At 45.1% G+C, this 14,878-nt stretch overlaps 1 protein-coding gene across 5 annotated transcripts in view; it reads left to right on the top strand.

Moving 5' to 3' along the window:
* Nucleotides 1-10,396: 10,396 nt before the first annotated feature.
* NEK1 (NIMA related kinase 1) overlaps nt 10,397-14,878 on the top strand; it is an 800,483-nt gene continuing 796,001 nt past the window's right edge. For 4 of the 5 annotated variants that reach the window (XM_069244192.1, XM_069244183.1, XM_069244176.1 and 1 more), the window contains exon 1: nt 10,409-10,716. In XM_069244192.1, the coding sequence (XP_069100293.1) occupies nt 10,600-10,716 (117 nt within the window). In that variant the 5' untranslated portion in view covers nt 10,409-10,599. Of the gene's footprint in view, nt 10,717-14,878 lie in introns of all 5 variants that reach the window. The other variant, XM_069244156.1, reaches the window with a different exon arrangement.

Genomic DNA, 14,878 nt, shown 5'->3' with positions numbered 1-14,878 from the left:
TTTATGGACCTTTTTGGATTTCGCAAGTCCTGAATCCTGTAGTTGTGCGTCTCCGCTTACCTCATACCTGGAGGGTTCATCCTGTTTTCCATGTGTCCCAGTTAAAACTCTTTGTTCCTGATCCATACCATCGCCAGTTCCAGCGTCCGCCTCCTCTTTCTATTAACGGACAGCCTGAGTATGAAGTCCAAGAAATCTGTGACTCCAGCATTTTTTGACGCAAACTACAGTTTTTGGTCCATTGGAAAGGATACCCTCTCAGTGACTGTTCTTGGGAGGATGCTTCCTCCGTCCATGCTCCCCGTTTGGTCCGCCTGTTTTTTGACAGTCATCCTGACAAACGTGGTGCCTCGGGGAGGGGACCTACTGTAACGCCGCGCTCAGACGCGACGTCTCTTTCTGTCCTAGCGGATGGAACGCGCTATCAATACTCGAAGCGCCGTTCCCTGCGTTTTTTGACTACACATTCTGGGAAGCATATATTTCGCTCCCGGTCGCACTACACTTACCTGTAGCCCTTTTTTTTTTTTCTTCTTCTTTTTGTTGTTGATGGGTTTGTCTGGTCTTTTTACCTGTCTCTGTCCATGTTGTGTCCATCTTGTCTTCTTCGTGTTTTGTCCCAACATGCTCTGTTTTTCTTTTATACTACTTTCTTTTTCCTATACTGGTCTATGGGCTCTTCCCAATTCAAGATGGTGTTCTTTCCTTTTCCTGTGATGTCACTTCCCTTTTCTCAGTATATAAGTCAGTCAGTCTTGTTCCACCTTGCGTTGCAAACACTTCCTTCTGGTTGTGTCGTTCGCTCCTGTTCTTTGTTCCTGCTTTTTGCCTTGGGAGATTTTTGCCTGTTCTTTGTTCCTGCTTTTTGCCTTGGGAGATTTTTGCCTATTTTTTGTTTCCTGTTATTTAGTCCTGTTTCTTCTTGTTTTTCTTCAGGAGTTCCTGATTGAGGTTTTTTCCCCAGTGTTGGGGTTTTTTCCCTCTGGGACTCCTTCTGGAGGGTACGGTCTGCTTTGGCATAGCCTGTCAAGCGGCACCGTGGCTACTAGAAGGGGTCGCCCTTATCTGGGAGTATCCAGAACCTGTAGAAGACTTGGTGTATTTGCCAACCCGGTATCCAGAGGTGAGAAGTCCAGCACAGTACGTAACACATTTATGTTGACTGGGCAAGACCTTGCGATTCCGGGAATCTATTACATTTGTGGACTTAATGCTTATTACCATCTTCCAAGAGGATGGTATGGGGCATGTTATTTGGGTATAGTATTCCCAAAGATTTACCAGATGGAGGATTTGAAAAAGTTCCCGAAAATGACAGAATTACATCATAAGAGAAAGAAGAGGGAGTCCCCTTCTGCGATAGTGGGAGATATATTTGGTGCGGCTATTCCTTCAGTGGGAGTTATCCTGAATTCAATCAAGATTTGAAAGTTGTCTACTATTGTGGAGAACATGCTGACAAATTTTTCAGGCGCTATACTCCTGATACATACATAGGGAATATTAATTGTTGTGGGTTGTCTATTAGGAATATGGGGATTATGCAAATTGTGTAAAATAATCAAATTGAAAAGGTCTAAAAAGAATCAGAGGAGGGAAGGAAAGAAAAGGGGAAGAATCTATAGGGAAAATTCAAGGAGAAGACAAAATATTGAAGAAATAGAGTTGTAAAAATTGTGGGTGGAAAATCTGGTGTGATGACACATTTAGTCATCAGAGGAGGGATTGCTGAAGCAGATGTCTCAATTAGAAATTATTAATGAGTATTTATGTATTTTGAATAATGAATTATGTAGAAACTGAATAACGTAGAAAATTAATGTGCACGTTTGAAATTGTGACCGCGAAGAATGACCACCAGTGTTCACGAAATGTACTAAATAAATTATTAATACTCATGAAATAATGAAAATGTATTAGATTAATGTAGTAATATGTCATATTGAGAGTTATGAAATATGTTCTTGCTTATTAATTGTAGGCCTTAACTTAGCGAGCGTCTTGGCCTAGTTTTGCCAGGCTTCATGCAGAAGCTGTATTTCTTAGTGGTTTAATAGAAAATGCTGACAGAGTGAACTAACTGTGAAATACTCATTGTTTTAATAAAATGCTTAGCAGAAGATTTCCATGAGAACCAACTAACAGGAGACAGTATCCTTAAAATGTATCCTACTGTGTGTAATGTAGGCAGGGACGCAAACAATGAAGACACTGACTAGAGAAGAAGAAGCAACAAAATGAATACCTGACGAGCTGGATGATGAGAACATCTTAAAGCAGACCAATATTAGAATTCATAGATTTGGGACAATAATAGTATTGGATAGTGTAATAACGTACGATTAACTAACCAATTGGAAATTAGGGGATAGTTTGGGTAACTTTGATATAACAACGTGACAGAGGGAAAAGGTTCAGATTACGAGACCAGAGATCAAGATTGACTTTGCGAGACTTAAAAGAGATTTGAGATTATGTCATTGGACTCATATTCTCTGATTGAGAGTCTGATGTGTTGCTGATCAATTGATGACCTGAGAACGAAGACTGATTTTGATTACTGACCCATACCGTGGATAGGTAGATACGATAATATGACTGAAATGCATTTTTATGCCTTTTCTTTCTAGATACCAAATGCGCTGTCTTAATTTGTTTTCCTTAGCCAAATGTGTTCTAAATTCATGTTCAAAATTGTTTTGCATGAAGCCCCACAGGCTGATACTAATCTGGGTTAGTTGAGGTTTTCTACACAACGACTGACAATTTCCAGAGACTAATGGTTGACGAACCATTTTGTTGAACTTTATGGATTGCGTTTCATTATTGAAGCTATCTTTACTAATGGCTTGCACTGATGCTTTAGAATGTATTGTGATTCAAGCTTTGATTAGATTGTGTTTCATGCGTCTTTTTGGTTAATCAATACTACTCTCATATGCATTCTGAACTGATACTGAGACTAATCTACATGACTTTAGTATTGTTAATATAAGGGAAATAAAATTACGAAACCTTTACTAAAAGGTGTGGTTATTCATGACCTTTCAGTCATGGTGCATGACAATTGCTGACTCCATTGATTACTGACTATTGATTTGACCAATGATTATTGATTATTGTGTATTGATTATTGTTTCTATACTGGAGCTATGGTAAAAACATCTTAAACGAGTCAAAAGGTTCATCGACCTATACGCGTCCCCCTGTAAGTTTACTTATTAAGGACTGACGCGCTAACAATGCTCACCTCCCTGTCTTTATAAAATTAAGACTTTTCGCCATAAGTTACTAAGAAAATCTACATTGTATGACTTTTGTTACACGATTTACTTGCCAAGTGTGGATATGTTTCTGTTTTGGGTTGCCACCCAGTTAGAATTTTATACATGCCAACCCCCCTGAATCAGGCGGGAGACTACTGAGGTCAAGGCTCTGTGGGCTTCAGGTGACAGGGCCTGGTCTTGTGTAACTTGGAGTATGCACTGCTGTAGTGTCCTACTGGACACGTTCTAGTGTTTCACCAGCCACTGGGCTGACGGCTGGCCTTACACTCACACCCCACACCCATCCAACACAGGCATCACCGGTCAGGAGACCCGGCCAATAAAAAGGGCTGTGCATGTGCCCGAGGCCAGTTAACAGAACCTTCCCACTATGTCTGCGTCACATCTTTTTGTAGCATGAGGGCCTAGGGCCCCCAACTCTACACACTACCAGTAACCTGCTCCTGCACGCCAGTGCACAGCACTTGCATCATGCTTTCACTGCCATACTGCTTTCTGCGTGCTACTGACAGGTAAGGAAAAAAACTACATTTGCGTATCTAATATAGGATCCTGCAGCACCAGACTTGCAAATCCCATGCATAACAGTAATCCGATTCAGGCCCGGTAGAAGTCAATGGGGTAAATACATTCTGCCGATTTTTAGGTCGAGCATTAGCATTCGGCCTGCTGTATACTTTCAAGTATACTATAGAGTGAGTTCCAGAGTTTTCATTTGTTAGTTGCAGTGTCCTTCAAAAATCCTTTGCTTGCTAGTGGTCAGTTCTGCCTCTTTGTCCTGCCTTTTTTTACTTTGGGAGCAGCACAAAGTACTGTGTGATTACGCTATATTCTGTTTATCTCTTCTGTAAGGGACTTTTTTTTAGCATTTGCCTGTTTCACTTCAACACTGTGGGTGCTTGTTCAGTCCCTCCTTCCCACCAGCTTCCTTTGCAAACATAATAAAACAGAGGGTGGCTTTTCCAGGGCCAGCTTGCTCTCCCCTCACTGTTTTTTTATGTTGTGTAAACATGATTCTGTTTCTCGTGCTTATTTCTAAAAGGTCACAAAACACGACCCATGTGTTTTCGCAGTTGAGATCTACAGCTTATTGCTTTGATTCCCGTGTGCGCTGATCGGCGCAACGGGTCTCGCATTTGCTCGAGCTAGAGCTATTAGTGTTGGAAATTCCTAACCGGACTTTTCTTGCCAGACTAATGAAAAGAAAAAAAAACGCAGTGCAATTGCGCTGGGGTTTACATAGCGTGATCGCTCTGCGTTTTTTTATTTATTTGTGTGGCAAGAAAAGGCCGGTTAAGAATTTCCAAAGCTAATAGCACCAGGTCTTGCATTTGCTCGAGTTAGAGCTATTAACGTTGTAAACTCCTAACTGGACTTTTCTTGCCACACAAATGAAAAGACGATCGCGCTGCGCTTTTTTTTTCATTTGTGTGGCAAGAAAAGTCTGGTTAGGAGTTTACAAAGCTAATAGCAACGGGTTTCGCATTTGCTTGAGTTAGAGCTATTAGCGTTGTAAACTCCTAACTGGACTTTTCTTGCCACACAAATGAAATGAAAAAGAAAACGCAGCACGATCGCGTGTGGCAAGAAAAATACGGTTAGGAGTTTACAAAGCTAATAGCTCTAACTCGAGCAAATGCGAGACCAGTTGCATTGAAAATGCTTGTTTTCTAGAAGTCTCCTTTTCTCTTTTAAAATGTTAGCATGTATGGGACTTTAATCTCTTGACTGGTATGTTTACGTCTAGGCCAGTAATTACCAATTTTTTCCCTTTTGGAACATATACTCAAAATGGCATGGAACTGTTAACGCGTCCTTTTATTAGAATTTATTACACATCAGGGCTCGTTTTAGGCCAATGAATCTTTTGACCCAGTTGAGAGACACCTTAGGACGAGATAGCTAATCAATATGTCAATCAATATGTCAATAATGTCATCAATATTTATCACGACAATACATTTCACTTTAGTCAAAGTCATTAATCAATTCAAGATGCTACCATGACCTTTCAGCCATGAATGACCACTCCGGTTTAGTAGAATTTTTTTATGAGTTTTATTCCCTCTTAATTACAATCTAAAAGCAGATGCGTTAATCTCAAAACCAAGAAACATAATAGCATAGTCACGATATGGCAACTTTGATACGATTTCATTAAAGCGAGAATCACAAACATCAGAACATAACACGGCGTGAACATAGATCAATTTAGCAGAGTGTCAATAATGCGTCAATTCAACAAAGCATAGATTCGGTTGTTTGTCTATTTGCGTCAGTTTTGGTGAACACCTGTCCTAACCACTGATTAGCATTAGCATGTTGGGCTTCATGCAAAACAATTTAGAACACTAATTTGGAAAACATCTAACTAGGGTCTCTGTAAAAATAAGCAGTTGGTACCTAGAAAGGAAAAGCAAACAGACAAATCACAAATGCATTGTCATAATTACCCTCCAAGGTTTATGTCAGCGCACAGGTTCAGTCTTCGTCTTCAGGACATCAGTCAATTCGCCATCAGCCAGAACTCAGCTCCGGGGCAAAAGGGCACTTCCCTCATAAGGAGGTAAAGTGTAACATGGACAAATCTAAGGACGAGGATGGTTTTAAGTAAAGCAATAAGTCACCAAGCAGAGTGACAAAGTTTCTGGATAAAATCAATAGCATTCCCTACCTAATTCGTAATGACTCCCCGTGACATGGGTTTTTATCCCTTTTTCGTTGTACATTCCCCCAAAATTTTATTGGACATTTGTTATACCCCACTATCTTCAACCTATCAGAAAGTACATTAGGTCACCTAACTCTTCACCCCATACTATTTTACAAGTCTTTGATTGGTCTCCATAATTGACGTCTTCAGAGATGGCACGTCCGGTATGATTTCATCTTTCTGTAATTCTTTGCACATCTTTTGGTCAGTAGCTCCATTGTCTTCATCGGTTTGAATGACCTTGCACATTACATTAATCTACACTGTTTCATTTTGTTTTTTTAACATTTATTCTGCAAGCAAGAAAAAGGCTATGAGAACGGATCTAACATGGTTACATTCGTCTTCTAGTTTGAAGAAAAAGAACATACGGGGTCATGTCCTTTTATGAGTCAGCCCACTGCAAAATAGAAAAATACATTTAATATGAGAGCCAAGCAGCTAAGCTCCTGCTCATGCTAACTTTCAAATCAAATCAAATCATTAACATTTATAAAGCGCGCTACTCACCTGTGCGGGTCTCAAGGCGCTAGGGGGAAGGGGGAGTTACTGCTGCTCGAAAAGCCAGGTCTTGAGGAGTCTCTGGAATGCGGAGTGGTCCTGGGTGGTCCTGAGGCTGGTGGGGAGGGTGTTCCAGGTTTTGGCTGCCAGGAAGGAGAAGGACCTCCCACCCGCCGTGGAGTGGCGGATGCGAGGGACGGCAGCGAGTGCGAGGCCAGAGGAACGGAGGAGACGGGTGGGGGCGTAGAAGCTGAGGCGACGGTTGAGGTATTCTGGTCCCTTGTTGTGGAGGGCTTTGTGTGCGTGGGTGAGAAGTCGGAAGGTGATCCTTTTGCTGACTGGGAGCCAATGCAGGTGTCTCAGGTGTGCGGAGATGTGGCTGTAGCGGGGTACGTCGAGGATGAGGCGGGCCGAGGCGTTTTGAATACATTGCAGGCGTTTTTGGAGTTTACCGGTGGTCCCAGCATAGAGGGTGTTGCCGTAGTCCAGGCGGCTCGTGACGAGGGCGTGGGTCACGGTTTTTCTAGTGTTGACGGGATCCAGCGGAAGATCTTGCGGAGCATGCGGAGGGTGAGGAAGCAGGCGGAGGACACGGCGTTGACTTGCTTGGTCATGGTGAGAAGAGGGTCCAAGATGAAGCCGAGGTTGCGGGCGTGGTCTGAGGGGGTCGGTGCGGTGCCAAGGGCCGTGGGCCACCAGGAGTCGTCCCAGGCGGACGGGGTGTTGCCGAGGATGAGGACTTCCGTTTTGTCAAAGTTCAGCTTTAGGCGGCTGAGCCTCATCCAATCTGCGACGTCCTTCATGCCCTCTTGTAGGTTGGTCTTGGCGCTGGCGGGGTCCTTGGTGAGGGAGAGTATAAGTTGGGTGTCGTCGGCGTAGGAGGTGATGATGATGTCGTGCTTGCGTACGATGTCGGCGAGGGGGCTCATGTAGACATTGAAGAGTGTCGGGTTGAGCGATGAGCCTTGAGGTACGCCGCAGATGATTTTGGTGGGGTCTGAGCGAAACGGTGGGAGGTAAACTCTTTGAGAGCGGTTTGAGAGGAAGGAGGCGATCCAGTCCAGGGCCTTGCCTTGGATCCCGGTGGAGCGGAGGCGGGTTATTAGGGTGCGGTGACAGACGGTGTCGAAGGCCGCCGAGAGGTCGAGGAGGATGAGGGCGACTGTTTCACCGTTGTCCATCAGGGTTCTAATGTCGTCTGTGACTGAGATGAGGGCGGTTTCAGTGCTGTGGTTGGTTCGGAATCCGGTTTGTGAAGGGTCGAGCAGGTTGTTGTCTTCCAGGAAGGTGGTAAGCTGTTTGTTGTCGGTCTTCTCTATTACCTTGGCAGGGAAGGGGAGGAGCGAGATGGGGCGGAAGTTTTTCAGGTCGCTAGGGTCAGCCGTAGGTTTCTTTAGTAGGGCATTGACTTCGGCGTGTTTACAGCTTTCCGGAAAGGTAGCAGAAGAAAATGAAGAGTTGATGACGGCCTGGAGGTGCGGGGCGATGATGTCGTTGGCTTTATTGAAGATGAAGTGAGGGCAGGGGTCCGATGGGGTGCCGGAGTGGATAGAGTTCATGGTGGTTTTGGTTTCTTCAGTGTTGATGTGGGTCCAGGAGTTGAGGGTGATGGCCGGGGGTGTGGGTTCGGTGATGCTTGGTTGGGTCTAGTGTCCGAAGCTGTCGTGGAGGTCGCTGATCTTGCGATGGAAGAAGGTGGCGAGGGAGTTGCACAAGTCTTGTGAGGGCGTGACGGCGTTGGCGTTGGGGTTGGAGAACTCTTTGACGATGCTGAAAAGTTCTCTGCTGTTGCGGCTGTTTTTGTCCAGTCTGTCGGTGAAAATGTTCCTTTTGGCTGCGCGGATCAGGTGGTGGTGTTCGCGGGTTACGTTTTTGAGGGCGGTCATGTTGTCGGCGGTGTGGTCCTTGCGCCAGGCCTTCTCGAGGGCGCGACATGTTTTCTTCGATTCTTTAAGGGTGTCAGAGAACCAGAGAGGTTTTTTGGTGATGGCCTGTTGATGCGTGCATCTGAGGGGAGCAAGGTTGTCTGCGCAGTTGGAAATCCAGTTCGAGAGGCTGAGGGCTGCGTCGTTGGGGTCGGTGGTGAGGGTAGGTTGGTTGATGGCAAGTACGGAGAGGAGTTGCTCTTCGGGGATTTTGTTCCACTGTCGACGAGGGATGGGTTGAGTGCGGAGGTGGCGGGTCTCGCGTCAGAATGTGAAATGGACACAGCTGTGGTCAGTCCAGTGTAGAGCGGAGGCGTGGCTGAAGGAGACGTGTTTGCTGGCGGAGAAGATAGGGTCAAGCATGTGTCCGGCGATGTGGGTGGCGGTGTTCACCAGTTTCTTGAGGCCGAGGTTGGCGAGGTTGTCGAGCAGGGCGGTGGTGTTGGAGTCGTTGTTTTGTTCCAGATGGAAGTTGAGGTCGCCTAGGAGGATGTAGTCCGGCGAGGCGAGGGCGTGCGGGGAGACGAAGTCGGTGATGGAGTCGCTGAAAGGGGCGCGCGGTCCGGGGGGACGGTAGACGAGGGATCCTCTGAGGGTGGTCCTGGGGTCGGTGCGAATCTGGAAATGCAGATGTTCAGCGGCGAGAGGGGTGTCTTCGGTGGAGGTGGTGACGCTGATGGAGTCTTTGAAGACGATGGCGATACCTCCTCCTACTTGGTTGGTGCGGTCTTTTCTGGAAATCTTGTAGCCTTCGGGGATGGCAGTGGCGATGTCTGGGGCCGAAGAGACGTTTATCCAGGTCTCCATGATGAAGGCGACGTCCGGTGCTGTGGAGTCCAGGAGGTCCCAGAGTTCAACGGCGTGCTTGTGGACAGATCGAGCGTTCACCAGGATACACTTGAGGTGGTTGATGGCGCGTGGGCTGGTGGTCGTGGTAGTTGCGTGGTGGAAGATGCGTTTGCAGGAGTTGCAGGCAAAGGGTCCATGGGTGCGTTTGGGGTGAGCTTGGAAGCAGGTGTTGGAGCGCCCTGGGTTGAGGGCGTGGAGGGTGGTGGGGTCGTAGCGGAGTAGCGGGGTTTGGGAGAGCTGGGGACCAGGGGTCGTGGCGCTGGGCGCGGGCCAGGCACGGACGGGCGCAGACGGGCTTGCCTCTGACGCGCCTCTGGCGCGCCAACGGCGCGGTCGCGCAGCGGCCGCCATAAGAGGGAGGAGGGGGGGAGGGGTCAGCTGGGGGCGAATGGGAGCTGGGGGGCGGGGGCGTGCAGGAGGCCTATGAGGATTTCAGCACAGATTCAATAACGCAATCATTAATACAAATTTATTTGAACATAATATAAACATTTTAGTCATCATTATTAGTCTACGTATACATTGACGGACACTCCCCGTGGTCACATTTCAGGTACATGTTTAAGCAAAATTACTAATACAGTTTTATGCAGCATTATCACACATTAATTCATAAGTGTTTCATGTTAATATAGATTATATAAGCTGCGCTCTCTCAAATATATCACTTCAAAACAGTACTTTAAATGGGTCGGTACTGTCCGGTACTGAGTACCGGCACTTTTTTATTTTGAGAGGGAGAGTACCTGCACTTCTAAGGAAAAACGTATTACTTTTAATTGAGAGTACCGTCACTTCTCACAAAAAAGCAGGTACCATGATACAGAGCACCTGCACTTCTAATTTTCCACTTCAAGCACTGCTTCAAAACTATTTTAAATGTGAAGATTAATTTATAAATGATTAAGCACAGTAACAAATCATTGAAGTTAAAATAGAATTTAAGGGATTGAAACGAACATACGTTTGCCCCATACGAGCTTCTGGATATTACAAATCCAACATACGAACACATGCCCGGTAATAACCGGCGTTTTGTTATTTTTGTGCGTCCTAAACTTTTCAATAAAGAATGAAAAAAATGTTCGCCGTGTCATTTGAGTTGTGTTAGTCCGTCTTCCAGTTCTATGAGCATCGGAAGTTCCGGCGGCCGCTGCTCGGCAACCGATACACAGAGAGTGGCTTGGGCCGAGGATGTGCTGCTGCGCCTCTCCCTGGAGCGATCCATTGTGCGCCTCTGCGGGGGAGGGGCTGTGACCCCTCGCACATGAACGCACCCAGAAGTCAGTAAACTGCAGCATTAGGTTAGAGGGATGCCCTAACCATGGACAAGTACAAGCGGGTGGCCAAAATCGGGGAGGGCTCCTTCGGCACCGCTATCCTAGTGACCTCCAGGGAGGACGGGCGTCACTATGTCATCAAAGAGATCAGCATTGCGCGGGTGAGTGCTGACCCTGTACTATATGTGCATACACTGTAGCTTCAGGACTGTTTCTTCTACACCCAGCGCTGAAACTACATGTTCGCCAAGCATTGCTTTTAAAAACACACAGTAGTGCCGTACTGCGCGGTGTAGTGACCCACTGTGCTCACTTTGCACGATTTGTTCTATCGTACTGCACCTGTCGTTGTCTTCCTGCACTGAGCACAGTGCCTCATTCACATGTGCACTGTCCCCTGTGCGCTACAGCTTTCCGTGCAAAATTGTCTGTCAATGTTCACAGCTTTGCCCCTGCTGCACAGCATCGCTTAAGTCAGCCCTTCCCGTAACACGCCCAAGCCGAGATCAAGGATGAAAATCTATTGGAGTATCAAATCAAATCATTAGCATTTATAAAGCGCGCTACTCACCCGTGCGGGTCTCAAGGCGCTAGGGACAAAGGGGGTGGTTATCGCTGCTCGAACAGCCAGGTCTTTAGGAGTCTCCGAAAGCGGGGTGGTCCTGAGGCTGGTGGGGAGGGAGTTCCAGGTCTTGGCCGCCAGGAAGGAGAAAGATCTCCCACCCGCTGTGGAGCGTCGGATGAGGGACGGTGGCGAGTGCGAGGCCAGAGGAGCGGAGGGGCGGGTGGGGACGTAGAAGTGGAGGCGTCTGTTGAGGTATTCCATGATTAGAACTTTCAATGATTAGAGCTCAGATTTCCAGATCTGTGGTAAGCTGTGCCAGACCGCTGTTTATTACCTTAACGCCTGAGGCAGGCCTTTCAGCAAACGTTCAACTTAAAAGGTGCCTGAGTAAAACGTGAACAGACGTAGTATAATGTAAAACTCACAATAATAACACAAAATGACCCAGCCAAACAAAATAAAACGGCAATTAAATTCTCCATCGAAATGGATGGTAAACTGATGTTTAAACGGAGTTTGTGAAACCATAAGAACACCGTGGCTAACTAACAGTTATTTTACGAGCAGCAGTGAACTTCAGTGTGGGAAGTGGCAAAAAATATATGTTACAACTTGCATCCTTTTTAGTCTATGGTACGAATACTTTACAAAAACATTTCGATTGTCACATTAAAGTGGTAGAGACTAGATGGAACGTATGAATGTGCTATATGCTACTGGGAGACCATGGGAAGGTGAAACAAAATCACACTCCAGCATTTAGAAGATTTCCACGCTCACTGAATATAACTGTGAAATTAATTGTGTAAGCTAATAATGCTCTCTAGAGTGGCAGGGCCTAAAGGTATCCACATAGAGATATTGCCTCTAATCTTGAGCCTTGTAAAGAAACAACCATTCTCGTGCTGTAGTTTTTACCTTGCCAACCTTCTCTCCTAAGCCCAAGGACTAGCAAATAAGTACTTGTCCAAGGCTTCGTACAATAGGTTGGCTAAACTTCAACACTAATGGCACTGCCTTCTCTGAACCTGCTTTAACTTTAATATATTTACAATTATTTACATTCATGCACTGACACCTTCAAACTATAGTTGCCCACATTATGCCAATAATTAAAGCTATTAGTCCGTGTCCAGCATTGGCTGGGCATCTGCATACAGTTAATGCTCACTGCACGTCATAAAGTACCACAATAATGCAGGGACCTGCTTTATAGCAGTTGAAGGTGCCATTGATGTTCTTAATATGTCATGATTAACCACCAATGTGCAAAGAATGCCTGCAGTAGAGCAATCATTTCCTCCATAACACAAGACCCTTCACCATACCATGGATGCCCATAATATTGAAGGATTCACCACCATTGCAGCAGTGCGATTATTGTGCCAGGGTTTGGTGCCATTATGCTGCAGATGTCCAAATATACCAGGAATTACCATCATGATCCTAAGACCACCATTGTGCCACGGCTGGATTTCAATAAGCATGGGGAAGGACATGATACTAGAACATGTTTGTATTGTGTTTGTTTATTTATTTTCACTTAAAAGGGTAGGGGTATGGAGAGTCACGTGGCAGTTCCAGTCTAACCAGTGGGCTTCAGCTTGGCTGATAATTATTTCTAGAGCTTTTATTTTTTCTCTTCTGAATTTATTTCAACTCCCTTTAATTCTGGGTATAGTGCCTGGAGACGTTTCTGCATAAAAAGGAGCCTTTCTCAACTACTTCACTGCTAAAATTAGGGATATCTGTATCTAATCTAAGACAATAGGTTTGAGTAGATGAGAGAGAATATTCACTCTTTCACAGTTGTGGTTCCCCACTTGGAGGTTAACCTGGTTAATGGGATACTTTTTGTGTGCCTTGAATACAAGTAATAGGCATAGTGAGTTCTGTCTAGTCTGAGCTGCAGCGATCAGGGCTTACCACTGCCTGGAAAGCCCTGCTATTCACTAGACCCAAAGTTTATTTCCCATGTAGTCCTAACTATACAGGAAAGGATGTTGTGGTTCTTGATTATCTCTTTAATAGAGCCCCACTACATTCACATCCATAATTTAGGGTTTCCCTTTATGGGGAAAGAAGTGGACAATATTCACCCACTCCCCAAATTCGTAACATTAGAGTAATCCTAAGAAAAGCTCTATTATTACCACTGATGCCAGCCTCAAAGGTCTTAGAGCAATATTACAACAAGGAGGGTGTGGTCCTGAACATACTATCATGTTTATATCAAGGAGTCTGAAAGTTGCAGAACGCAAGTACTCTGTGATAGAAAGGGAAGCCCTTGCGGTTCAGTGGGCAATAAAAAAATGTAAGACGTTTTTGTGGGTGAGTACTTTTACAGTAAGTCCAGATCACAAACCTTTGTGTGAGGTTTTCAATAAGAAGGGTATTGACTCTATTTCTGCTAGAATTTCCAAATGGGTCACAAGCTTACAAGAATATCATTTTAGTATAAAGAATATCCCTGGCATAGAAAATGTGATAGCAGCTACATTATCAAGGTTAGCACATGAGAAGAAGGATGACCAAGATATTGATGCTACCAATGATTACACAGAATTTGTTTGTGAAGTTGATTATGAGATAATATTGGAAGAAAGGTGGCGTGAGGAGGTAAAGGGGGATGAAACTTTACAAAAGGTGATGAATCTTATCTGTTCTGACTGGAAATACAAACAACAAGGGGGTGAACAGTGCAAAGATTTTTGGTTGGTCAAAGATCAGTTATCTGCCAATGATGGTTTTCTGTTACGTGGTACTAGATTAGGTTTTCCAGTCAAATTAAGAGAAGAATTGGTGGATCTAGCTCATAAGTGTCATTTAGGTATCTCAAAAACCAAAGAAAGGTTAAGGTTCAGTTATTGGTGGCTGGGGATGGATACTCCAGTTGAATGCTTGGTAAGAGAATGTATGCAATGTGCTTTGTGAAAAAAAACATGAAACCAAGAGCTCAACCTATGATAATTAGGAATCGACCTAATGAGCCACGGAAACATATTCCCTTAGACATTCTAGGACCCCAAGCTGCACCTTCTCAGTAAGTATGTGGGTACAAAATGGGCCCACCTCTCCTTGGCTACCTAGCATTCATGGGTACTCTTTCAGAAGTTGTAAAAAGAAGCCAGGATAATCACCCGGGTTAAACCTCTGTAGGACACAAAAGGTTACACCTGATAGGATACAATGGTATCTGTTAGTTGGATTATTTTCCACTGGAATCTTTCTTGAACAGCAGTGTGTTGGACCTATTACATCAGTTAATGTTAATCAGGGTTTGTAAGTGCACGTTCACCCTTGGATCGCTTGGCAGTGAGAGAGAAGGTTCTCCGAGAAAGGAGTAAATAAGAGAGAGGACACGTTTTCAGACTTTCCTGAAGCTAAGGAGGGAAGTTGGAAGTTTAGATGTTACGATTAAGGCCATTCCAGGCCTTCGAGGCCAGGTAGGAGAATGCTGTGCTCTCCATGGTAAATTTGTGACCACTACAGACTTCTAAGAGGAAGATTAGCTGACCTGAGATTCATCAATTGGATGTAAGGGTGTGTGAGCAGCACAGTTGATTGCCATATGAACAAGACATACACCTTTGAATTGGACTTATGAAGCAGTAATGAGCCAATGGAGATGACATAGCAGAGGAGTTGCTCTGGAAAAACGGGGAGCTGAGAGGCATTGTAGGCAATGCATGTGGAGCTTGTACATACAGTGGTAGACACAACCACAGTTGTCCAGCCTAGAGCATTAACTTCTGTCT

The sequence above is a fragment of the Pleurodeles waltl genome, chromosome 1_2 (assembly GCF_031143425.1).
Source record: "Pleurodeles waltl isolate 20211129_DDA chromosome 1_2, aPleWal1.hap1.20221129, whole genome shotgun sequence".
In the NCBI taxonomy this organism is placed as follows: domain Eukaryota; kingdom Metazoa; phylum Chordata; class Amphibia; order Caudata; family Salamandridae; genus Pleurodeles; species Pleurodeles waltl.
Note: the sequence above shows the minus strand (reverse complement) of the source record. Positions and strands in the feature narration are given on the sequence as shown.